Source organism: Crinia signifera, chromosome 3 (assembly GCF_055691185.1).
Source record: "Crinia signifera chromosome 3, ASM5569118v1, whole genome shotgun sequence".
Classification (NCBI taxonomy): Eukaryota; Metazoa; Chordata; class Amphibia; order Anura; family Myobatrachidae; genus Crinia; species Crinia signifera.
The window spans coordinates 311,845,112-311,872,372 of record NC_139219.1 but is presented as its reverse complement, the minus strand read 5'-3'; the positions used below and the strand labels follow the sequence as shown (position 1 = coordinate 311,872,372).

At 44.9% G+C, this 27,261-nt stretch overlaps 1 protein-coding gene across 2 annotated transcripts in view; it reads right to left on the bottom strand.

Annotated features, from left to right (window-relative positions):
• KLHL29 (kelch like family member 29) overlaps nt 1-27,261 on the bottom strand; it is a 633,192-nt gene that overhangs the window by 45,838 nt on the left and 560,093 nt on the right. For both annotated transcript variants that reach the window (XM_083178618.1, XM_083178619.1), the window contains exon 13: nt 9,636-9,829. In XM_083178618.1, coding sequence (XP_083034744.1) covers nt 9,636-9,829 — 194 coding nt within the window. The remainder of the gene's footprint in view (nt 1-9,635; nt 9,830-27,261) is intronic.

The window sequence follows — 27,261 nt, the reverse complement described above, 5'->3', positions numbered from 1 at the left end:
GGGGGACCCCTTCATTTGGGGGGGTCCCCACTTCCCCAGGACCCCTGCCCATGCTGACCAGCCAGGGGGTTAATGCTTTGGCCGCGGGAGCTTATATAATAAGTTTCCCCCGGCTGTGGCATTACCCTGCTGGCTGGTTGTGTCCGGTGCTGGTTCTTAAAATACGGGGGACCCCTCGTCATTTTGTCCCCCGTATTTTGGGAACCAGCGCCGGACCTTGAGCCTGGTGCTGGTTTTATAAAATCCAGGGAACCCCAACTTGATTGTTCCTTTGATTTTATGATACCAGCACCGGCTTTTTGAGCCCGGGGCTGGTAATGCTTAGGAGGGGGACCGCACGCCAGTTTTTTATTTAAATTTCTTTTTTAACTATTTTTTTACAGCAGAAGCATGCACAGATCTCAATGATCTGTGCATGTTTTTGCCTAACTCGCCAGTCAGAAGCTGGTCTATTTTTTTTGAGATTTTTTTTAAGCTCCCATATGCGACTTTAGAACTCGCATCCTATTACATATGCGAGTTCTATAGTTTACTATGGGAAAACATCTGGATGCGATTTTCAGTGTGCCTGAAAATCGCATCTTTAAAATGTGCGATTACGCGGTAAAAAATGCGATTTTTACAGCGACTCGCATCCTATTACATGTGCGATTTTTAGAAAAAATGCGATTTTGGTCAATTTTGACACAAAATCGCAAAAGTCTAAAAAACGCACCCTATTACATATCGGCCCTAGTGACCGTATACTGTCCAGGCACCACAGCCTTGTCTGACATATGGCCGAGCTAAGTCTCATACAAAACAGCTTTATCAAGTCAGACATACAGTATTTAGAGCTGTTTTTTGGGGGGTTTTACCGCACATTTGCAACAAAGAGATGTTTTTGAAATTATTTCTAACCTTAAGAATCTAAAATATTCTTTTAACGCTCAAAATAGGTCACGCAGCACGCTATACTGTACATGACGTTTTTGTTTACATTTTTTTGCTGTAAAATGCGTCTTATTCACAATGGATGCAAGAAGATGCACAAGCAGCTTCTGCTGACTAATGATGTCCAGGATGCCTATGTTCTGTGTGTAATTGCAACTGTAGGTGCATAAAATAATTTGAGCTACAGTGTTTTTTAGCCAAACAGTGGGGTCGATTCAGACAACACGCAGACGAAAAGTAAGTCCCGGGCTTCCTTTCGGCTGTGAACAGAGGGAAAAAAATCATTTGATAATGATAATAACCATCAAAGCATTTTTCCTCTGTGCAGGCGGCGTTAACCTGCTCGCAGCCTAGCGAACTATCCTGAATCGGGCCCAGTGTAACATAATTTGGTGTGCAGATACAGTCTCAATTACACACATAATATAGGCATGCCGCAGTGTGTATATACATACCAAATGATGCGAATAATGAAGGTCAGAATACAATATTCAAACTAAAATTGTGCAGAATTGTTTTAGAAACTCCTAAAACCAATGAAACTTACTAGTTCCAGCAATAAACAACCTGACAATGGAAGGAAAGTTCACCTCAACATTAATAAAAAAAATTTAAATAAGAAGAGGGGGGAAAAAAAACAACTTTTTCGTTATCAGATCCAGTAGCTGGAAATCCCTGATGAGGAGCTTCATAAGCAGAGACTGGAGCGGCACACATATGCCCTAGAGGCAGGTAAGAAAGAAAGCAGCCAAAAAGGCTTTTTTATTAGATACAATAACATCCCTGCAGTCCCCGATGTTTACCTCCTAACTCAATCTTTTCCCTCCACTCCTCATTTTCTTATTACACATCCTGCCGCAGTTCCCCACAATCAAATTGCTCTTATTATTTTTCGAAGTTGGGGCGGGGGGTGGGAGCACGGACAATGGGCCTCTGTCGCTAATACTACTTAAGGGCAGAAGGAACGTGCGCGGAATGAGACTGCGAATGAGAAAATCTCATACATCTAATAAAGAAAAGGAAAAATCTCCGCCGTTCAGTCCTCCGAAAGTGTATTACTATTACTCTTGCAACATCTTCTCTTTATCAGGCATGGGGTTTCACTGGCACCAGCTCCAGCAATGCAATTAAAATGTATTATTTTTGCATAAGGATCAAGCGGTCACATGGGAGTGCCGGCGGCTTGTCCTCGCAAGCTTACTGCCGCTCTGGAAGGTCACCCAAGACTCTGCTTGACTGTTGCCATGCTGCTGATAATGTGAGCTTGTCTCATTGGAGAATGGAGAGGTACAGCATACCTCCCAACTTTGAGGAGGGACGCTGGTGCGCGGCTGAAAATGTTTGGGGTGTGGCCTATGCACGCGATGCTCCCGCGGTTTCGTCGCTGTAAGGGCATGACACAGCATCTATTCACGGGTGACACGGGGGACTCCCCTCCCCCCCGTGGGACACTGCCGGCCAGGGGGTACACGGGAACATGTACAAGTGGACATACAGTGAGATTATAATAATGTGCCAAGCATAGCGGAAAAAACAAAAAAGAAGTTATAGCTGGCGCCTAACTTCTGTTAAACTCCACACAGGCATATGCATTCCTCCACACTCACACCACTTATCTAAGAAATGAATACTCAGACAAGGGGACGGCTTATTTATTTAAACAGGGCGGCCTATTTAAACTGTCTAAAAATGTACTTCCCTGCTCTAACTAAGGTGGCGGGTAAAGAACGGTTGCATAAAGAAATAACATTACATTTGCTAATAAAATAACTAACTGATGAAAATAATAAAATTCGAATTTAAGGTCCTATTGCCCTTTTGTCGAGGACCGGCCAACTACCAGCGTCCTTGGCAACAGAAAAATATGCGGACTCCCAACGTGCCATCTGCCCCTTAGGTCAGGGGTTGACCATGTTCCTCTGCCCCTGACCTCACAAACAACACTGCAAAGCTCCTCACTCTGCCCAAGCCAGCAAAAATTGGGCCACCTGCCCTGACACATTCGCAATAATAGCCTACTACAAAGTAAAATTTGTTAAGGTCAAAATGTGGGCCCATCTGGATCGGTGATGCCCACATCTTGACCCCAACTACTTACTAAATGTAAAACCGGCTAATAAAGTCAACTACCGTTCTTTCCGCCACTATAAGCCAACAACAACAACAACAACAACAACTATATTTAACAGCAATAAATCACTATGAAAAGAGGGGGCGGGTGGGTGGGCAACAGAAAGAGACAGAAAGTGCTGGAAACAAGGAGATTCTATCCAACACCCATGCCACCTATCAGATGACAGCATGCAAAACAGGCCACCTGTCCATCAAAACAAGCCAATCCCCGCCCAGCTCTAAGTATGTGAAGCTTAGGATACCTGCCAGCCCGGTGAGTTTATGCTACAGTCTTACTGTTGATCTAAACATGTATGAATTTCCCGTCATTACCTCTCATTAGTCCTTAGCAGGGTAATGTTCACTTTACCCTTTATAAACTGAAGTCATGTAGTCCCATAAATCATCGTAATTTGCAATTGTGGTGTTAACCAGCAGGACTGCACTGAATGCGCTGTCAGCCGCCTGCCGATGATAACCTTGCGTTACGTAAAGTAAATACATATTAAGACTGATGCTCTGTATTGTAGATGTTCTACGCGCAGTGTTTCTTCATTATCCCCTGCACCTTCTGCAGTCCCCTAATCAGCCGTCTCCTTCTCAGCACAGACTGCAGACATGTAACACGCCATGGTCAAGAATGAGAAGGCTATTAACGCATCCTGCTAGGACAAGCCCACACTGCGTCTCTCAATGAGTTCATTATACATTTAGGGCCTAATGCAGCCCCATCGCATGGGGCCTGACAGGAACCGACAGCTGACAGGAACACCATCTCACACTTGGGGCAAGCCTTGTTTTCTTACCACCTGATAGCCATTGGAGGAGCCGGCATCTCAGGATTATGGACAGCAAGTATTGCCCTAAGTAGTCATCCGTTTCCAGTTTTTCAAGGTGTTATATGCTGTTGTTATCTTCTTTTATGTGAATGCATATCTGTAATTAAAGCTGTTTTCTTCAGCTATACAGTGTTGCACTATTGCATATTCTTTGAGTTTCAGAAGAGTTGTGGACGGTATCATAGGTGCCAATTCCGTGGGTGCTCCCGGGCCCGAGCACCCACAGAAACTGATAAGCACTCATGGTCGGTCCCGGCAGGTACAAAGGGGCCCGTGAATTGGACCCAGAAAATCTGTCCCTGGCCCTCACATAAGGCTACCATGATCCGAGAGGTGCTTTGCGGGTCCAGCGCGCGTCGCTTCATGACGTCACGTGGTGCCACAGACCCGCTTGCACTCAGAGAAATAGGCAAGGGACCGCCGGAGCTGTGTCAGCCAGCCCCCCAGCAGCCCAACAGCCACACACACCGCAGAGACGGGTAGGCGGTAGCCCTCTGTCCCCTAATCCTAGGGCCGGGGACCCCGGACCCCTCTGGAGACCATTTTATTCCTTGAGCACCTACCAGCAAAACCATAATCGGCACCACTGGACGGTATCGTTTGGACCAGTTCAATCCACTACAGAACCTCAGTGTCCATACAACGCTGTTTAATCTTTGGGATTTGTGCGTGTATTTACATTTATTAAACACTCAAGGGGTTTTGACCATCTGCACTATTGTTTTCTCTTTTCGAGTTCCCTTTTTTAGATGAACGTGGAGTTATGAAAACCTTATAAGAACAAAAAATTAGATGTAAGAAGGAATTGATGTTCTTCTTTGTGATTCAGTGTGTTATCGCTTGGTGTGACCAAAATTTGCTCGAAGCATTTTTGTTAAACCGTTTGAAATGTTTTTGTTTTTTTTGGTGTCACTATAGCTGAAAACCACAGGTGGCGCCATAAGAAATTTTTCAAATCCTTTTGCATTTCTGACCTCATGCATGTTGACCGTATTGGTTCAACCTAATGACTGCCTAATTCCTGTAGATTATCTATACCACACCGGGCAAGGATCACATTAGTGGAACCCCGATCCCTTTTGCATAACACAGGCAGCAATTTGCAATTGTATTCCCAAAATGTAGAGTATATTATTTTTTCTCAAGCAAGACGCGGATGGAGAGGGAAGAAGCCATACCAGAGATCTCAGGAATAATTCTATTATTGGTGTCAGTGAGGCCCCGATAAGCATCATTTCTTTAAATTTAGGTTTAAATTTAGGACAAATGCTACAATGTTCTTTCACGTTATAGAAGAAAGCACTTTTCAAACATAACAGCCCATGTACCATACAGAATTTTGGAAATACATTTTAATACAACTCTTCTTACTGCAAACAGCTAGGCACAACTACAGTAACAGCACATAGAAGGCAAACACCTCGTAACATCGGGCTGGACGCTGTTATATATCTACCTGCCAAATAAACACTTCGGGTGCCAGTATTCTACATGTTAAACACAGCAATATGTTCCAGAAATAACGCAAAGCGCCTTGGATGATGGAGAGGAATACGGCTTAAAGTGGACTTTCTATATTTCGGGACAGCACGGAAGGATACGCTGGGCCCTGACTATATCATGTCTTTTATTACCATTATGTATCTGGCTAGTGCGTCGCTGTATCGCATCAATGCCAAAGTTCTCATATGAATATACTATATATATATATATATATATATATAACATATATTATAATGAAAAATGCTTATAGCATTGAAATGCGGAAGCTGGAGAATATTAACAAAGTTTAAGAGAATGACATCTATTCACAAAGGTCACAACTGTGTTGAATTACGAGATAACAATACTCATTTCTGCTCCCCCCCCCCCCCCCCCCATTTTTGAAGGATTATCAAATTCCCCTCCGGCTGTGAGTACCAGCAAGGGTTCAGCATTTGCATATTCCTAAATCTAGATAATGACCTAGATGAGAACCGGCCACGTACAGTGACTTTATCAGTCGCCGTCACATGGTATACACCGCCTGCCTGTGTGTCGCACTGTTACGCCCAGTCACAGCGCAACAAAGGAAACATGGGGGAGTCTTGGTGAGTGAGCGTACGGAGATGGCGAGGATTCTGTCTGAGTTTTACCTCACTGTGAAGTCTTCCTGTTTCCTATATGTATTTTAAGAAGATCCAGACTGATAAAAAATAATTGATTTCATATAAATATTTTTTTGTTGTCAGTTCCCCGTTTCTGTTAATGCCAGATGTTACAAGAACGGATATTGTCATTAACGTTGATAAGCTCCTTGCTTATCTGAAGATTCCCAACTTTTCTAATTGGCACACTGCCTGCGCATTACACCCCTGCTAGATTGCCAAATACTGTATATACAAACCAGACAAGGATCCAGTCCCCCCGGGTCAAGCTCCTGCTCTCCACCTTGTATCGGTCCAACAACGTCAGTGCATAAAAACAAGGCGACAGCTGTCAATTGTTCCACATTTGCTGAAATGTGTCATGGAAACAGCTTGGGTCTCGTTATAAGGCGCTGTCCAGCATCAGCTGAGGAACTGTCCAAAACTGTATGTACTGATAAGCCGTTCTCACACACAGATGCATAATCCTAGGGGATATTTACCAAGAAACGTGTATGTCCGAGATCGGATTCGCTCAGCATCTCTGAGATTCGTGCGTTTTTCAAGAACAAACTCTTAAATTTACTAAGAATCGTATTCTACTAAATTGTGTTTTGCCGTGGTCTATGGAATTGCATTTTGTCATTTGCGATTTCAGTCATATTAGTCCAAAACCAATAGACCTTCCTCGGAGCTGCCTGCAGTGTGCAGTCAAATATGTGCAGGTCTTCTGTGTGTTACAGTGTAAAGAAGGTGCATCAGAATTAAGTACAACTAGCAGCGGGCTCTATTAGCTGGTTTTGGTCCTGAAATACAGGGTAAAAACTGCAAGGGGGGTCCCCAGAATTCCCATCGGGTTCCACCAGCAGGGGAAGTATTGCCATAGCTGGGGGACACACTTCACGTGGTCCCCCGGCCAAAACATTAACATCCCCAACTAGTTAGCCCAGGCCAGGGATTTCTCATGAAGTGGGGATCCCCCTAATAAAGGGGTCCACCCTCCTCAGTATACCCCAGGTCTTAGCTAATGGCCGTGGTTATCTCTTAACCTGGGGGCGGTGGGTTAGAGTGCAGTAAGACTACAGGTCCTAGCTGCCTTGCCCGCATGCTGGCATTTGGAGACCCACACGTACCAGCATGCCTGGATAAGAAAGGGCCCGATGGTACCTGTAAATTATACTATTTTTGCATAATTAACTTTACATCCATCAGCCAGGTGTATGGGGAATAGCCCATATAATGCGTAAGTGCCTCAGAGGGTTATACGTGTGGAACATAAATATGATAGGCTTGCCTGAAGAGGTGAGTTTTCAGGGAACGCTTGAAAGTTTGGAGGCTAGTGGAGAGTCTTACTGTGCGTGGAAGGGCATTCCATAGGATGGGAGCAGCCCGATGAAAGTCCTGTAATAGTGAATGGGAGCTAGTGATCCGTGCAGAAGAGAGACGCAAATCTTGTGCAGAGCAGAGTGGTCGAGATGGGAGATATTTTGTGATAAGTAGAGAGATATATGCTGGTGCAGAATGGTAAATAGCTTTATATCTGACCAATGGAGGGACTGGCAGAGCGGATCAGCAGACGATGAGCGTCTTGCTAGGAAGATCAGCCTAGAAGCAGCATTTAGAATGGATTGTAGTGGCGAGAGTCTGTTCTTGGGAAGACCAGTTAGGAGTCTATTGCAATAATCAATGTGGAATATAATGAGTGCATGGATAAGAGATTTAGTAGTGTCTTGTTGTGTGAGATAGGGTACATTACGGGCAACAATTCCACTTGTATAAACCGGCTGATTCGTTATCCAGTGGCCGTTTTCGACCACGCAGATTCCACTTACTAAAAAGTCGAATCTGACATGCTGTCGGAAATATCAGAAAACATCGTCACACATTGTCTACCACCCTAAATGTCCCTTTTTACATGTTTTCCTTTAAACATCATTTTGCAGTCTCCTATTTATCTCTGCTATAATCAGCATCTGATGTATTATACTATTACCACCTTGTCTTAATTGTAGTACTACTACGCGTGTGGCCATTCACTCTGTGCATATTGGTCTCTGCATTTCCCTTCTATTATTACTCTCAGTTACGTATAAATACAAGCCACTGTTAACCAAATTCGGGCCCCTGGGATCAAGACTCATTCTAAGCACACACAATGTTGTGATACATAATGGTGTTCCTATATTTACTATAAAGCTATTTTTTATCTGTCTTGAATATTTCCTAAGTGGTTCGAGGGAAATTTCTCCCACCCCCCCCCCCCCCCCCCTTTTTTTTTGTTTGAAATGTGAACAAATCTGACAAAACACATTATCGCTGTCTTCATCGGAACTAACTGCGCTTTTGTTATGGAAATCCTTAAATGCTTTTTTTTTTGTTGCAGAATGCAGAAGAGTGTTTGCGGGTTGATTAACAAAACGTCCCCACTGTGATTTGTCTTACACTGAGCACATCGGAGGATGGTCGTTTGTTACAGCGCGATAATGCTCCCGGGAATAACGTCTCATTAGAACACCTACAGCTGGCACTTTGCTATGTAGGATGGGGCATACACAATGGCATGTTACATACAATGTAATTACTCACAGGGGGTACCCACTCCAGACAAAGGGGCATCATTCAAGTGAGAAAAACAATAAACACAGATCTATCTTTAGAATGTAAGCTCTCACGAGCAGGGCCCTCCCCCCTAATGTGCTTTCCCTTCTCTAACTTATGTCGTGTTCACACTGCTCGTGGGGACTGCAGCGACGTACCCCCGTTCTCACTGCTAAAGAAAATTCCCGGGTGAAGCAGTTCTACCCAGTAATTTGCTTTTTAACACAGGTTTTTTTTGCAGTGTGAATGGGTCAACCCGTGGCTGCATACCCGGGTCTCAAACCCTGGGTAAAAAGCAGGGTTTATACCCAGGAATTTCCACCCATTCGACAGCTACACTGTTCCTTGAAAAAGTAATGTGGGTGGGTCGAAACGCGCCGGTTCTCATCTTGTTTGGATCTCCTGGGAGAGACTCTTGCCGGGACTGTGGACACTGCTATGGACTGACAATTTCCGGGATTGTCTCTTTTTGAGAACTTCTTCTATCTGAGATTACCTTATTAGTACCTAACTATATATATATATCTGAAGGCAGAGAAGAGGAAACCTTTCTCATGTCAAACTTTTGCCCCTGTCAGCATAAGGCATGTCCACCACATGGTGTCAATGTATTGACTGTCGCATGCCTCACAGCATTGTGTCCGTCAAAGAGGGACGTCTGGGGGTGTGGCCTCGCATCAGGGGGCATGGCCTATGATCGATGGGGCCCTGCGGGGTTACTTCCCCATTTTAAGGCATGCCCAGTGTGTGTGAGCAGCTGGCCATGTCCACGCAGCGACAGATAGGGGGGACTTCCAACTGCCCTCCCCCCCAATGTGGGACACTGCCGGCCACAGGTGGGACACAGGACAGTCCCCAAAAAACGGTACTGCCCCACGCATATCGGGACAGTTAATCATTAATGATCTTTGAATCAACGTTCCTTCTATTTTACCTCTTAAATTGAAAACACTTTTTATGTGAGAAGGGCCCTCCCCATCTCACCTCTGCATTTCCTATGAAGTGAAGCTCAATTCAGGAATCTTACCTATCATTGGTGATTCGATGAAACTCCACGTGTTGGTCTGCGGCACATAAGACTGTAGGACCCCAGCCGCTCTGCCCGCTTCATTCACTCCTCCGAACACGTAGATCTTTCCTCCGCACACCGTGGCTGCCGCTGAGTGCACTGGTTTGGGAAGAGCTGCTACTGTCTCCCATTGGTTGATAATTGTATCATACCTAAGGAGGAGAACATTGTGACTTGTTAGAATAATTGATATGGCGAATTGACTTCTTTTTTATGTAGCACCTTCTAGAAGATAAGATAAGAATCTGATTGGTTACCCATAGCAACATCCCAATCTTCAATAGAACTGACATCTTAGTAAATAAATCCCTCTGTATCTACCACCAACTGTTATAGTAGATACTTCATGGTGATCTTATTGACACATACATTAGGTATCTACCACTAACAGTTTTGTTAGCTACATCCTAGTGTTACTATTATTTGAATCAAACCACAAAGGCATTGGAAAGCAAGGGATGACCTTTGTACATGTAGTCAACCAAAAACAACTTAGTTTTTAAACCTTTGAGTGCCAACAACTCAGTGAGAGATGTGCAAAATATCCGCTAAAAAGTGGCGCTCACATTTGTTATATAAATTCAAAATTCTAATAAAAAATGTTGTGTAAAATAAGGCTATATTTTCTATATAAAGGTAAACATTATAGGTCATTTTGATCAATAAAAATGTTTGCTTGGCACCCAAATATGCCCATAGTGCACCATCACCGGAGAATCCAGCGGGTATGGTATAACTGTCCGACAGTGGGGATTCGGATGGTCATTTCTCCAACATCGGAATCCTGTTTGTAAGGAGCCTGACAGTGGGGTGAGCACATTCAAGCCCCTTGTGGGCTCACTGTGCTCGCCGCCAATTCTATTCTTCCTTTATGGGGGTCTTGGACCCCCACGAGGGAAAAGAGCCCATGTAAGTTGGGATTCCGATGTTGGAAAAAAGACTGTCAGAATCCCGACTGTCGGGGAGTCATCCGGTACCCGAATCCATCCTGATCAGACTCCCTTTCTACGAGTAGGTAAATACTGCCTGGTGGACTCCATCATTTATCTGTTTTTAAACAAGTTGTGATATTAAATAATAACAGCATTGAAAAATGTATTATTTAGCTGTAATAAATCTATACCTAGTTGTCCAGTTTGGTGATTCCGCTATAAGTTACTTCAGATGCCGCAGTAGCGTTTCGCAGAAGAGAAGAGTCTTACGGATGGAATTCTCTTTATTGAGTATATAATTACATTTAATGCTGATCTACTGTACAGAAGGTACGGTGTATTGAACTGTGGTGCTCTTTATTTGTACTCTATTTTTGTTATTTATTCAATGTTATGCCAAGTTTTGTCTCCCTGTACTGTTCCTTTGTACGGCGCTGCGAAACACTTGTGGCGCCTTATAAATAAAATTATAATAATAATAATATTATGGACTCAAAGTGCCGTCTACTCCATTAGACCTGATCATCACCAAGATTCCCCAGCAGGCCAAGCGACTTGCTCAGAGTAATCTATTCTCCATCTAACACAAACCCAAAAGACGATTTGAGAAATCAGCCTTGGCGCGGCATGCGAAGCACGTCGGCAGTGAGTCCACAGTCTCCCTATGAATACTTCTGACCTTTCCTCTTGTAAATCAATACGGCAGCTATCCAACGCCAACTATACAGGGATAAACTGTTACTTTACTTAAACATTTTATTCAGTGGAACTGATCAGATCCATTAAAATAGTACAACATGATGTCTCTCTTATCCGTCCATTAATTGGTTTGCTTAAGCCACCTTGCTTAGACGGAGTCTTTGGTCTTACTAACAGGGTGAATAGTGGATTTCCACCCACGTGACATAACTCTAGCTGCTTTGCAGCAAGTGAACCTTTCTCATGTTCTGGAACTGACAAAAGGGCTTATTTAAAAGACAGAAAACTGCAGCACATTGCGACCAATTAGATAGCATTAGTCTGGCGCTCAGATCTGACAGCTGATTGGTTACTAAGGGTTACAGCACGTAATTGCTCTTTTGCACTGTGCCACTTAATGAGCCCCTGTGTGTGCCAGCATCTGGGTAACGTCAGCGGTAATTGCTGCTCTTCTGTTGCCCTGACATCTATGTCAGGATTGTTACAACTTTGTTTAAACTACACTCATGCCCGTAGTATGATAAATAAGGATGTATGTTAATGTATGTAAATTATTTTGTGCTAAATATAGCAGGAGAGTTTAGGACTTGTCTTTTCTCTCCTCTCCCCAAAGCATAATGGCACTGATGACATATTTATTTATTACCAGTTTCTTATATAGCGCATACATATTCCGCAGCCCTGTACAGAGAACATTCACATCAGTCCCTGCCCCAGTGGAGCTTACAGTCTATATTCCCTACCACATGTACATGTTCACACATTAACTCTAGGATTAATTTAGTTTGGTGCCAATAAACCTACCAGTATGTTTTTGGAATGTGGGAGGAAACCGGAGTACCCCGAGGAAACCAACGCAAGCACGGGGAGAATATACAAACTCCGCACAGTTAGGGCCATGGTGGGAATTGAACCCATGACTTCAGTGCTGTGAGGCAGTAATGCTAACCATTACATCGTCCGTGCTGCCCCATGGCCAGATTCTCACGTTCACATAGGCGGTTCTTAGCAAGCGCACATGCACAAAAATGGCTGACAATCCCTACGACGAATGCGTGACACAGAGTGTATGTACAAAGATGCGGCTGCAATTGGGAAGTCGGTGGGTCATTTATAGCAACTGTATACACAGCCGTACTTCATATCAACGCACACCCACTGATCCAACTAGGACCAGGACCAACGTTGACCTCACATCACTACTCTGCCAATATAACTGATGATATCACTGCTTAATAATTCTAAGCATATATTTTACAGAAAATTATTCATATGTTACTTGTGTTATACGTATATTATTATTATTATCACTGTAGAGAAATTATTCAAAAAAATGAAAATGGGAGTTCTCACTGCGCAAATGCTTCCAGGATGTCAACAGCTTCAAGTCTGGGCAGAGACTAGAGCAGTAAATTAGTTTCAGGATCAGTGGTACTGTATGTGACTTAATTAACCTGCTGGTGACTACTGTATAACATATCCAATTAATGAACTGTACATAGAGTGTCATTTTACACACAATTGTCCTGAAAGCAGCTGCATTATGTTGGCTTCTGGAATAATACACCAATGACTCAAGATGTCCAAGATACTCCAGAATTTTGGGGAGCTTCCGGGCCTTTCTGGAGAGAAAGTGTGTCCGTCCGTCCATCACCCCCCACCCCGTCCACTACAAATATCAAGATATGGTACTTGTTTCCTAGCACGGCCCCAAGATTTTCAGTCGTATGGCATCTTATGCATTGTATCGCATTGCATGCCATATAGCCGCATGCGATGCGATGCGATTTTGGCCCCCCTATACGATTTTTTATTGTAAAAGCACCCTAATGGGTGCTTACAATGTTAAATGCACCCCCACGCCACCTCCACTATGAATGCCAACCAGCGAGCCCGCGAGGGGCGGCGGTACGCGTCCTCTGACCTTTCATACCCCCACTATCCACGTCGGCGTGGAGTCGATTTTAGATAGGGTGGGGAGCCGAAGCATGACGAGTGCAGCGAGCCCCACGAGGGGATGCGTATTACTTTACATGTATTCCGCGGCCACACTATCTAAAATCAACTCCACGCCGACGTTTATATTGGGGTATGAAAAGGTCGGAGGACGCGTACCGCCGCCCCTCGCGGGCTCGCTGCGCTCGCCGCGCTTCAGGTAGGCGTTGATAGTGGGGGTGGCGTGGGGGTGCTTTTAACATTGTAAGCCCCCATTATGGTTCTTATACAATTACTAATCTTATAGGGGGGCCATTTAACATTGAAAACACCCATTAGGGTGCTAATACAATTTAAAATCGTATACCATTGTATATGGCATAAAATGCGATGGCATACGATTTTAAATTGTATAACATTGGGTGCCATCGCGTAACATCGCATCGCATACCATTGTAAGGCTTATGGTATGCGATGCGATGGGCGCCGTGCTAGGAAACAAGTACCCAAGATATTTTAAACTACACCTACCGGGCTCTCTACCAACACAATTACCATACAAAACCAACATCCAAGTCAACCAAGGAGTGGAGTCCGAAATGATCATCGTAATCTTGATGGCCCAGAACTTAATTCCATGGAACAGAATAGAATGACTTAGAGGGGGCATCACCTCACAGTTAGATGGGCCCTACACTTTTTTACAGGAAGAGTGGGATAAAAGTGCAAATTAATGATGGGGAATTTACTAACGATTTATTTTTATTTTCTTCTGTTGGATTCGAAACCACCTAGAGCAATGTAGTGCTCTGTATTAATATGTAGAGGTGCTATCTGCTATAATTCACGTAAAAGGTTCTTCCATAAACTATTAGTTTGAGGGGTGTGTGCGTCCTGGAATAGTAAGGTTTGTGTTTTTCTTATTTTATGATTTGTTTGTCACTAGTATTTTGCTGGTTCCAAGGTCATAGTAAAAAAAAAAAAAAGTCTGAAATGATTTATCTCAATTGCCGGCTTTACATGACGAAACCTGCCGTTTCAATAAGGGTGTGTAGAGCTTTTCTATCCGCCAAGGGGGTGGAAATGTTCACATATGCAGTCCCCAAATGTGACAAAATGATTCACCCATTGGAAACAGCTTGTGCTTCAGCTCTGATCTACTTTAAATACCGCAGATGTCTGTGCACACAGGGACGTAGTTTAGACATAAATTGGTTGTAATGTCTGGGGCTTAATTCACTGATGGATCACCAAAAACAGCTCTGCTAAGGTTACGTTCATGGTCAAACAGTATGTGAGTGGAATTGTGATCATTTCCTTGCAAAAGGCTGAATGGCTGCTTAAACAGAAACTTTATTCTCAGCGTTCTCCCGGCTGCCGGATTCTATTTCCAGCTCGTACAGGACCTGATTCTGATGGAAAGCAAAAAAAATAAAATAAAAAATATATATGGCCTTATTTTGGTTGGCATGCTCCCTGGCGTGTTCGCGCAGGGGAGCGATGTTTTGCGACTGCGCATAGACAATTAGGCGCATGTGTAGCCGCTGTGTGCGAGCGGCCACGGCGAATATATTATTCACCAGGCGCTCACACACAACAGTGCGGGGCGAAATTCACAGCCTTGCGAGTCAACCAGAATAAGGGCCATAGAACAAACCATGTTGCAATTCAAGGGGATGAAATATTTGTACATTTTTTTCTGTACAGGGTATTTGGTTTACATACAGATGCGTCCTCATACATTATTGTAGCAGTCGTGCCAATTCACCCATTTTATCACACCAAGGGCGGTCCACACACCCTGCACCATTTTACTGATACTCACCTCTCTATCGGTCTGGCAGTGGAGCAGCAAAGATCGTTAGGAAAATGGCGACCTCAGCCATTTTCCGGTGATTCGAACATGGGCAATAGAGTTTTCCTCTGGAACGTGTGATGGGTGCCATGTTGCCGGCATAGCTGCCTACCCTCCTGCATTCTGCAGGAGACTCCCTGACATAGCAGCAATCTCCCTCTCTCTCTCATTAGTCTGACAATCTCCCTCATGTCACCTAGCCCACATTACACTGTTACATCATAGTTACCTCCCCTCCTGCATTCTGCAGGAGACTCCCTGACATAGCAGCAATCTCCCACTCTCCCTCATTAGTCTAGCAATCTCCCTCATGTCACCTAGATCACATTACACTGTTACATCATAGTTACCTCCCCTCCTGCATTCTGCAGGAGACTCCCTGACATAGCAGCAATCTCCCACTCTCCCTCATTAGTCTAGCAATCTCCCTCATGTCACCTAGATCACATTACACTGTTACATCATAGTTACCTCCCCTCCTGCATTCTGCAGGAGACTCCCTGACATAGCAGCAATCTCCCACTCTCCCTCATTAGTCTAGCAATCTCCCTCATGTCACCTAGATCACATTACACTGTTACATCATAGTTACCTCCCCTCCTGCATTCTGCAGGAGACTCCCTGACATAGCAGCAATCTCCCACTCTCCCTCATTAGTCTAGCAATCTCCCTCATGTCACCTAGCCCACATTACACTGTTACATCATAGTTACCTCCCCTCCTGCATTCTGCAGGAGACTCCCTGACATAGCAGCAATCTCCCTCTCTCCCTCTTTAGTCTACCAATCTCCCTAATGTCACCTAGCCCACATTACACTGTTACATCATAGTTACCTCCCCTCCTGCATTCTGCAGGAGACTCCCTGACATAGCAGCAATCTCCCTCTCTCCCTCTTTAGTCTACCAATCTCCCTAATGTCACCTAGCCCACATTACACTGTTACATCATAGTTACCTCCCCTCCTGCATTCTGCAGGAGACTCCCTGACATAGCAGCAATCTCCCTCTCTCCCTCTTTAGTCTACCAATCTCCCTAATGTCACCTAGCCCACATTACACTGTTACATCATAGTTACCTCCCCTCCTGCATTCTGCAGAAGACTCCCTGACATAGCAGCAATCTCCCTCTCTCTCTCATTAGTCTGACAATCTCCCTCATGTCACCTAGCCCACATTGCACTGTTACATCATAGTTACCTCCCCTCCTGCATTCTGCAGGAGACTCCCTGACATAGCAGCGATCTCCCTCTCTCCCTCATTAGTCTAGCAATCTCCCTCATGTCACCTAGATCACATTACACTGTTACATCATAGGTACCTCCCCTCCTGCATTCTGCAGGAGACTCCCTGACATAGCAGCAATCTTCCTCTCTCCCTCATTAGTCTAACAATCTCCCTCATTTCCCCTAGCCCACATTACACTGTTTCATCATAGTTACCTCCCCTCCTGCATTCTTCACGAGACTCCCTGACATAGCAGCAATCTCCCTCTCTCCCTCATTAGTCTAACAATCTCCCTCATGTCACCTAGCCCACATTGCACTGTTACATTTTTGGGAAAAAAGGAATGAGAGACAGATACATTTACATTGAATCATCAGCACCATTTCCCAGCACGTTACCAAGTATAGTAGCTCTTACGAACTGCTTTGGGTCATCTACATTTGGCTATAAGTCATTTTACAAGATCCCTCTCAGATGTAGCAGTACACACCCACGCTTCTAGGTGCCACGTTCACAATCTCTTTTCACAATCTCTCCATATATGGAACTAGACACGCCCTTTGGGAGGAGCATGACACGCCCCCTCAATGGGGCACTTTGCAAGATTCTATTACCAACTATAATCTCCCTGAAACTGTTTTTCAAAAGTAGGCAAGTATGGTTGCAGGAGGCCTGCGCAGTAAACTCTGGGAATCTAATGCACTGCCATTGAGGAGGGGCTCCAATCGGAACCTGCACCTGGGCCCTCTTCTCTGCGCCCTGAGTTAAAAAATCACTAATTTACCTGCTGCCAGATGATCATTTAGTGGTTTCCAGATGCAAGTACTGGAGTTACAGATAAAACTGAGCTTTCCCAGGGGCCACACGTGATTTAGGGTCTGTTTATAAACAGGACATACTCACTCTTGGGTGTTTTGTCACAGGACATTGCCATTCCTCTAATGGTGGCGGTACGCGTAATGCTCCAATCCTCGGAAAGCGTTCCATTCAGTATTACCGCTGCTAGTCAGTACATTATGGAAGCTGACTATCACTATAACTGAGTGATAGTAACATCACATGGTTACTGGCTTCCTATGACATTATTCCAGTGTTTCTCAAACCTGGCCCTCATAGAACACTGCCGGCAGGGCCGCCACTAGAACTGTTGGGGCCCAGGACTGACCTACAGTCCAGGCCCCCAGCAGCACAGCGCTACATCCCCATCCGCACATTCCCCCCCTCACGCGTGCCCCCCCATGCCTGCCAGCACCCCGCCTCCCCCTACCCCATTACCATTACTTACCCTCACGCGGCATCGCCCTCCGGCTCCTTCAGCCTCCACCGTCAGTCAGATCTGGAGCACACTGCGCACACTGCACAGTGCAGCCTGCAGAGCGCCGAGCCCCTCTGTGTCCTAGGCTCGGCGCTCTGCAGGCTGCACTGTGCGTGCCTGGCTGGGGGGCCGCTGGTGCTGGGAGGGGGGGGGGGGCCCGGGACAGCTTTACAGCTTTACCCAGGGCACCCCCCTGTCGGCGGCCCTGACTGCCGGTGTTTATTTTCCAGATCGCCCAGCTGGAGCACAGCTGTATTGACTAGCACAGTAGATCTACAGGTTCTACCAATTCATCCCGAGGACACCTTGAAAACACGAACTGCTAGCGGTGGACTGAGAATGAGAAAAACTGTTCTGGGCAATCAGCTTTTACTGTAGCACCTATATAAATGGGACGGTAACAATCAATATATAACAGCAATTACCTTCATCTGCTAAACTGTGGCAAAAGCATCAGAATATGTCAGTTTTTTCCTCCAGTGTTTGTGCAAATAGAAAGAAAACTATTCACACTTTTTTGTTTTCTATTGTCTGACAAACGCTTACAATCCACATATACTATTGTGGCCAATGAAGGCTTCGCCTAAATTCCAATTTTCTTTAAAATGTCAGCAACACAGCAAGGCAGTGTTATTGATGGTCAGACAGACTCCAAAGTCTGGCTTGTGCAGCGAGAGCTGAGCAATATCCTCTACTGCGCAGCGTATTGATCTGTGCATTAATACTGTGTATAGAAGGAGGCAGAGTACCAGATGAATACTGACTGACGGATCGATCTGCAGAGTGGAGGCTTCCGTCCGGGGCAGCTGGGTATATTTATCACTATGAGCAATGTAATACAAGCAAGCTTCATGTTTATACAGCACATACAGGGCAGAGCAGCTATATACTGGTGTATGCTTCCTGCACTGCTCGCACCACTTGCGCTATGTCTCTTTCTACTGAATAATGCAGCTGAAATTGATATTTATAGCGATCAGCAATAATCTGCCGGCTGCTGCTCCCACCTGTCAGCAGCTGGCGTGTTAGTTGCCCCCTGTACTTCTGCCTTGGCGCATATGTTAGCCCAATGGTGCCATCAGTATGACTGTAGATTCTTAGTCCCCTGGATTCTGTCCGGCTGGTTCTTGTTACGTTAAGTCAGCCGCTCAGACAGTTGTGTTCTGAGCTGCAGGTGTTGGGAGATGAATTGCAGGGATTTCTAATTACTCAGTGATCATCACCTGTTCCTAATCAATGGGCAATCAGCGGTAACACTGGGTAATTTATACCCAGCGGCTTCCAGTTTCCCATTAATGACTGCTGTAATTTTGCCTTGCTTCTGTACCATGCCTGTCATGTCTTGTTGTCTAATGAGAGTGGACCAGCTTATAGGTTGCGGGGTCCACTTCCCCGGGTAAGTGGAAAATAAGTAATACCCTGTTCTCACTGCAAGGCAAATTCCTGGGTCTAGCATGTCGACCCGGTAATTTGCCTTTTAACACTGTTTTTTTTTGCAGTGTGAACGGGTCAACCCGTGTCAAAATTCCCAGGTCTCTAACCCTTCTTTTTACCTGTTTTGGAGATCCGGGTATTCAGACACGGGTTGACCCGTTCACAGTGCAAAAAAATCTGTGGTAAAAGGCAAATTACCGGGTGGAACTGCTTCACCCGGGAATTTGCCTCCAGTGAGAACGGGGGTCCGTCTCCGCAGCACCCGGCATTTAAAAGCCGCGTTGTTCACACTCGCAGTGTGAACACGGCATAAAAAAGGAAAGTCTGCGGGATGGCGATGGGACTATAGATGATTACAAAAACATAGATTTTTTTTTGATGACGGATGCTGAATACTTTTGCCATCAATGGGCGAGAGACAGTGAAGGTAAAGAACCATCCGATTAGTTTTTTTTTCTATAAGGTGACGGGACACTAATAATAGCTCCCCAACAAAGTGAAGTCCCACCCCCAGGTTCTGATTGGCCCACAGAATGGGGATGACTATCGGTGGTTGGAACGATTTATGGTCATATATTGCATAGTTACAACCATCGATGGTAACCACACCGATGGCTGCAGAGGTACTTCCTGAATAACAAGTGGCAAGCAGCACATTGAAGCAACACAGCACATACCTACAGTATATAAATAAAAGGAAAAGCGAACAGTGCTGGTTAAAAGTATATTAACGAAAATACATTTAATGTGAATGTGAATTAAAATGACTTATTTTATCAGCAGCTTTATGGTCTTCAACATTAACTCTGAAGGGTTTATTTACTAAGTTGGGAGTTCTATTGAAGAAGGGATGTTGCTATGGACAATCAATCAGAATCTAAATAAATAAGAAGTATATTCTGATTGGTTGCTATGGGCAACATCCCGTCTTTAACAGAACTCCCATCTTAGTAAATACACCTCTGAGAAGGTGAAGGCATGATTTATATGGTTATGGTATATCGAATAAACCACATTTAGGTCGACATTTACCATGATCAACCACTAGTGGTGGAAGGCGTCTAGTTAGTTGCCTAAACTTGGTCGACTTCATCTAGTTAGACAGTGATGGAAGATAGACGTCTGCCGACGGTCAACGGCAACGTGTTTGACATTAGCAAGGTTGCCACATGTTTTTTTGGTGCCAAATGTCACATGGGTCCCTGTGGACACTGTGGGTGCCGGACAGGGTCCCAACAGTCGAGATCCCAACGTTGGGATCCCGACTGTTAAAACACCAACAGAAGGGTTCCCGACGGCCACCGGCTATTCTCCCTTGTCCACGACCCCCATAGAGGGAGAATAGAATAGGTGGCGAGCGTAGCGAGCCACCGTGCGCGCAAGGGGCTTTGTTGTGCTCGCCATGCTGTCTGAGTCCTGCCATTCGGGATCCCGACTGTTGGAACCCTATACCACATCCGGACACTGTATATGCTGTGCTCACCACGGTGCCTTCCTACGCTTGGCACACTACTAAAATCTAACTCTAAGGGGCCAATCCTATTAACCCCGAAGGGTGCAAGTTCCCGTTTGTTTTAACGCTGAAAACGGCACCCAAATTAAACCTACCTCGCACCCTTCGCTGGGCTGATTTAGCTGAAAATTGCTCCCACCCCTATGGAGGTGAGAGAACTTTTCAGCGAATTCGGCACGCTGTAAAGTGTGCACGATGTCGTGACAATTCGCAAACAACAGGCGCATCCACACCCTTCGGGTTTAATAGGATCGATCGCATTGTCCACTTGGATAGTAAAGTATGAACCAAGTGGACCTGCACCAAAAAAACACGAAAAACTCATGTTGACCTCGCTGCTGTCGAACACGTTCCCATTGACAGACGTCAATCTCTCGTCACTGTCTAGCTAGATGCAGTCGACCAACTTTAGGCATCTAGCTAGATGCCTTCATCCACTAGTGGTCAACCAAGGTATTGTTGACCTAAACATTTTCTATCCACCATCTTTATTCCCCCCCCCCCCAAAAAAAAGCAGCAGAACATAGATCTAAATACTAGAACCCAGAGCATTGGAAGACGCCCCAACAAGCCAGCCCATCTGTTCCAGCATAGAAATACTAGGATGCAGCATTCCGTTTCATCTCACAAAAAGACCTTTAAAGGAACTGCTTGCTACCATCACTGGGGAACCATACGCATCAAAAAAGTCAAATAAAATAAATGGTTTGTAATGAAAAGAGAAACACTGAGCAGTCTGAATGGATTTGGGATTTGAGCTTGTTTTTAGAGCGCATTGTCTTTCCATGGCACCAAGAAACAAAACACTAAAAAACACGATAAGGCAAAACGCCGGACTGGGCAACCCAGTGATGTATTTAAAAGCAATTTCCAGCAGGAATTTGCCGGAATGCTTGTAATATCCACTGGAAAAAAGGGAACAAAACAGCCTGCAAATCCCATTAGCGTGGAAGCAGAAAGATGCATTTATTTATTTATATTGCTGAAAGAACCCAAGCTCCTTCCTACACGCCGAGGGCCTCATTGAGTAATGCACATCAACAGCTTAACACTTACTAATGATTCTCATCTCAGTGGCATTAGCCCGCTCGTTCCTCAATAATGTCCTGATTGTTTCTCCGAAATTGAAAATCCACAAAGCAGAGAGAGAATATTTGGGATGGAATTCTCATAAGAACTGATATGATTCCTAGTTACATATAATGACTAATTTAGGACTGGCGTAAACTGCTCCTTTGAAGGATTATACGGCTGAAGTTATTTTAACCGTTCACAGGATTTAAGTGGCGGTACGTTGGCGCAGGTAATCCTGGAAGCAGTCAAACCAACGTCCGTTTCTGATCTCATATGGATAAAGCGATTCCATGACTTTTATTGGCCAGAACCCTTGGGGGACACCACTAGCGAATGCCCCCTAAACCATCGCTGACAGCATACCTCTCAACTGTGTCAATTTTATCAGGACAGTCAAGGTTTAAAGGTCCTGTACTCCCATTAAAGTTGGCAGTGCATGGACAGATTCGGGAGGGTAGGTGTATAAGGCGTAGTCAAGCACCCCCTAACCCCACCACCACTCCATGATGTTTTCAATGTCCTCTGGCACCACCCATTGAAATCACCCTTTCTGTGTCCAGCGCTGGATGGGAACCAATTAGCTGCAGGCAGAGGAAGGCAGGTATATAACAGGCTCTGTGTTTTCAGCAGCCAGGGTGTGTGTTGCTGCGTCTGAGAGGTGTGTCATAATATCACATCCAACTGGAGGAGACTGAGGGTGTGTCATCGGATGGGGTGGGGTAAGGATGATGAAGCAGTGGCATCATTGGCCCCTGCTACATAATGCTACGATTAATTTGACTGCACACAAATACAGCCTGGCTACTGCCTGTCACTGCTCCGCATCAGGTGGTTTGGTAAAGGAAGCCACTTGACTCGGAAGCGCTGACAGCCGTACAGGCAGTAGCCGGGCTGAGCTTGGATGACTTCCACTGTGGGTAAGCTGCGATGAAAGCCAGTGCTAGCTCAGTGTCTAGTATAACATTGACTGGGACGAGATGGGGCTGTCAGGGGCTGCAGCCAGAAGATCAATTGCCGGGTACACTGCTTGATGTCCCAAGCTCCTTTCAAGTTTGTCTCTGGTCCGTCAGGGGGATTTCTGGGTACTCAGAAACCTCCCCGTGTGCACCACTGCCGCCCTGCGAGGTGCCGGCTACGCCTCTGAGTCTAACATAATCTCTTTCATTATTAAGAATCCAATGCTCAGAGTCATTACAATCCCATATATACATACACTGCTCAAAAAAAAAAGGGAACACTTAAACAACACAATGTAACCCAAAATCAATCACACTTCTGTGAAATCAAACTGTCCACTTAGGAAGCAACACTGATTGACAATCAATTTCGTATGCTGTTGTGCCAATGGAATAGACAACAGGTGGAAATTATAGGCACCTTTGTGCAAGGAGGAACACTTCCAGAGCCCTGCAAAATGACCTCCAGCAGGCCACAAATGTGCATGTGTCTACTCAAGCGGTCAGAAACAGGCTCTATTAGGGTGGAATGAGGGCCCAACATCTACAGGTGGGGGTTATGCTTACAGCTCAACACCGTGGAGGACGTTTGCTATTTGCCAGAGAACAAGAAAATTGGCAAATTCACCACTGGCACCCTGTGCTCATCACAGATGAAAGCAAGTTCACACTGAGCACATGTGACAGACGTGACAGTCTGGAGACACCAAGGAGAACGTTCTGCTGCCTGCAACATCCTCCAGCATGATTGGTTTGGCAGTGGGTCAGTAATGGTGTGGGGTGGCATTTCTTTGGGGGGGGGGGGGGTCGCACAGCCATCCATGTGCTCGCCAGAGGTAGCCTGACTGCCATTAGGTACCGTGATTAGATCCTCAGACCCCTTGTGAGACCATATGCTGGTGCGCTTGGCCCTGGGTTCCTCCTAAGGCAAGACAATGCTAGACCTCATGTGGCTGGAGTGTGTCAGCAGTTCCTGCAAGAAGAAGGCATTGATGCTATGGTCTGGCCCGCAAGTTCCCCAGACCTGAATCCAATTGAGTACATCTGGGACATCACGTCTCACTACATCCATCAATGCTGGGTTGCACCACAGACTGTCCAGGAGTTGGCGGATGCTATAGTCCAGGTCTGGGAGGGTAGCTCTCAGACAACCATCCGCCACCTTATCAGGAACATGCCCAGGCATTGTAGGGAGGTCATACAGGCACATGGAGGCCACACATACTACTGAGCCGCATTTTGACTTGTTTTAAGGACATGACATCAAAGTTGGATCAGCCTGTAGTGTGTATTGAGCAGTACTCTCCTTCCTGGCCCCTCTATATATTGAGCAGTAGTCTTCCTGACCCCTCTCTATTTTGAGCAGTACTCTCCTTCCTGGCCCCTCTCAATATTGAGCAGTACTCTCTTCCTGACCCCTCTCTATTTTGAGCAGTACTCTCCTTCCTGGCCCCTCTCAATATTGAGCAGTACTCTCTTCCTGGCCCCTCTCAATATTGAGCAGTACTCTCCTTCCTGGCCCCTCTCAATATTGAGCAGTACTCTCTTCCTGGCCCCTCTCAATATTGAGCAGTACTCTCTTCCTGGCCCCTCTCAATATTGAGCAGTACTCTCTTCCTGGTCCCTCTCTATATTGAGCAGTACTCTCTTCCTGGCCCCTCTCTATGTTGAGCAGTACTCTCCTTCCTGGCCCCTCTCTATATTGAGCAGTACTCTCCTTCCTGGCCCCTCTCTATATTGAGCAGTACTCTCTTCCTGTCCCCTCTCTATATTGAGCAGTACTCTCTTCCTGGCCCCTCTCTATATTGAGCAGTACTCTCTTCCTGGCCCCTCTCTATATTGAGCAGTACTCTCTTCCTGGCCCCTCTCTATATTGAGCAGTACTCTCTTCCTGGCCCCTCTCTATATTGAGCAGTACTCTCTTCCTGGCCCCTCTCTTTATACTGAGTGGGTTCAGCAGCGATGGAGGAAGAGGGCTGCCGGCATTGCGGCCAGCAACAGCCCCTCTCCTACAATCAGGCAGGAGCTGCCACTGGAGACGCCTATGGTATTGACCTATACATTGGAATCTGTGCATTTCGTGTTTACCTTTTGCTAGCAATGTTAGCCTGCCCACAAGGGCACAAAAGAGCAGCTTCGAGTCCCGGGGAGGGTAAGTCCAGTATTGATAAATACCAGTGCAATAAGCTGTGATACAGACATAACCCATACCAGCATTTGCAGAAACACTATAGCATTATCTTAGAATGCACAGTATAAAATAATATGTTATTAGAAGTAGTGTTATTTTATTCTTTGAGACTTACTGTAAAATAAAATAACTAAGTAGAAAACTGCAAAGAATAAATTTTTTCTATGCTTCCTGGATAAAAAAAACAACAATAATTATTGTAGATTTTATTTCAACTGAGAAGAGACAGTAAAATGTATATCACTAGTACACAATGTTCCAAATGCTGTCTTGGATTTACACAACACTGTTTTCACCTCAAGAGCTGACTAAATCCGCAGAAAGTGGAATTTTCCACAGTGCTTCCAAAGGACACAGATGCCAAGAACAAGATGGCCGACACTGGCCGACTAGCTCCTGAGGTGCTGGAAGTAGTACAGACTCCTTGACCTCCATCTTATAAAATGCTAGTGTAAAGGAAATGAATGCCACAGATTGTGTTTTTCTCATCCCCGGATGGACGGCCAAGCATTTTATTACTGCATGTTTTCTTTAGGTTGGCTCATTGCAATATTCACTATCGAATGGGGCCAAGCAAGTACAGAGGCAGCAGCCAAACCTGTGTCTGAGAGCCAGGCAGGAGCTGATCTGGCTTCCCCGCCAGTAGGTGTCACTTGGACCTCGTGGAGATGAACAATGTCAGTGGGACAACCAGTGGCTGTTCGATTTACCATCTAGAATGAGATTTCACCCATGATAGGGCACAGCTGTCAGGATGGAATTGGCAATTGTTTTAGTGAAAAAGTCACGCTGATCTTCCACAAAATGACTTCAGACTGTAATTGTCAGCTAACGTTGTTTTCCTCTATTCTAGGAGCTGCTTCTGCTGCACGACCCAAGGACGCTAGTGCTGTTATATGAAAGTGTGTTAACTATTTTCCTGCTTTCTAGATAGTAAATAAGATACATGACCTTTATTATCAAAAGGAGTTAATTGAGCTTGTCCGTTTAAGCGAATATGAATATAATGTGACAAGTAATCACATACCCTCGATCAGATGAAGTATTGGTCTTTATTTTGTAGCAGGTAAACAGCTTGCCAGGTATTCAGCAGTATAAGCAAGGATGGTTACAGCAGTGCAGTATGCAGGTGTCACAGCATAGTATAAATTCTTCAGAAAAACTCCAATGGTCCCTACAGTAGCCCACACCACGGCCTATCACTTGGGCAGCTCTTCCACCATCAGGATCAATGACCACCTGGGCAGCTATTCCACCATCAGGATCAATGACCACCTGCCCTGGAAACCCTTTCATTAGAAAGCCACAGGTACAGGTGCTGCTAATCAGCCCAACCTTGATCACATCGGGTTTTTTTTTTTGGTTTGTTTTTTTACTGCTGCTCTAAAACCTGGACTGAATCTTGAAATGGGTTTCAAGATGCTGTGAGATGACTTGAAATAAGTGTTCTGTGTCCCAGACTGGAACCTGGATTAGGGTGTATTATAAATATGACAATATAATTTTTTTTTTTTTTTTTTTAAATTCAATCATTTTTATTGGATTTTTATAGAACGTAAACAAAAAAAAAACAAAAAAAAAAACACCCCAAACATAGATGGGGGTAATTAGGGCATCAAAGCAAAATTGCAATATAGACATTAAGGAATATAGCATAAATATATAATTACATATATACGACCTTATATAGGGAACAAGGTTTACATATCACAGGTATCCATATTATCTCAGAATATCGACGTAATAGTACATGCACCGAAGGCGCCATTCGGGCACAACCAAGCAAAAAAAAAATATTATATATTGTATATTGACACAGTAACTGAATACTGGGATATAGTAAGTAGCATCGTCTTGTTTAGTAGGGATCGCTCAATATATCTTGCAGTGACCATATTAATCTAGGGTAAAAAGTATATACTTCATGCCCAACTACCCAAAATAAAAATAAATACAATAATTCCAAACACAACCCTACCTCAAAACCCCCCACCCTGTATAACCTGCCCCCAACTGACTTATACCTGGAGCCCATAACCATCTAACCCCTACTCTACTACCTATACCTAATTAGACCCTCCCTCCCCTGTATTGAAGGCAGCAACCTGTGGTCCCCAGCTAGACTGATACCCGCACATCCATCAGGATGGGCGCACCAATAACATAGCTAAGCTATACCAAACTAGGCAACCCCTTCATCCCACCCACCCACCCAGTAAAAGGATTACTGAAGTATGGACTGGATGGGGCAACAGAAAAATAAAGAATCACATAACAATTGAGAGGAGTATATAGTTAACCCGTAACATGCATAGAATTAACACTCCCGCTGCAAAAGGAAATAAAGGAAAAAGAAAACAAATGAATGTGGCAGTTATTGCAACTAAACTATTCCAATGACTAGTATAATAAACTGCACAAACATATCTGCACATAAAATGGACAACAACTATACT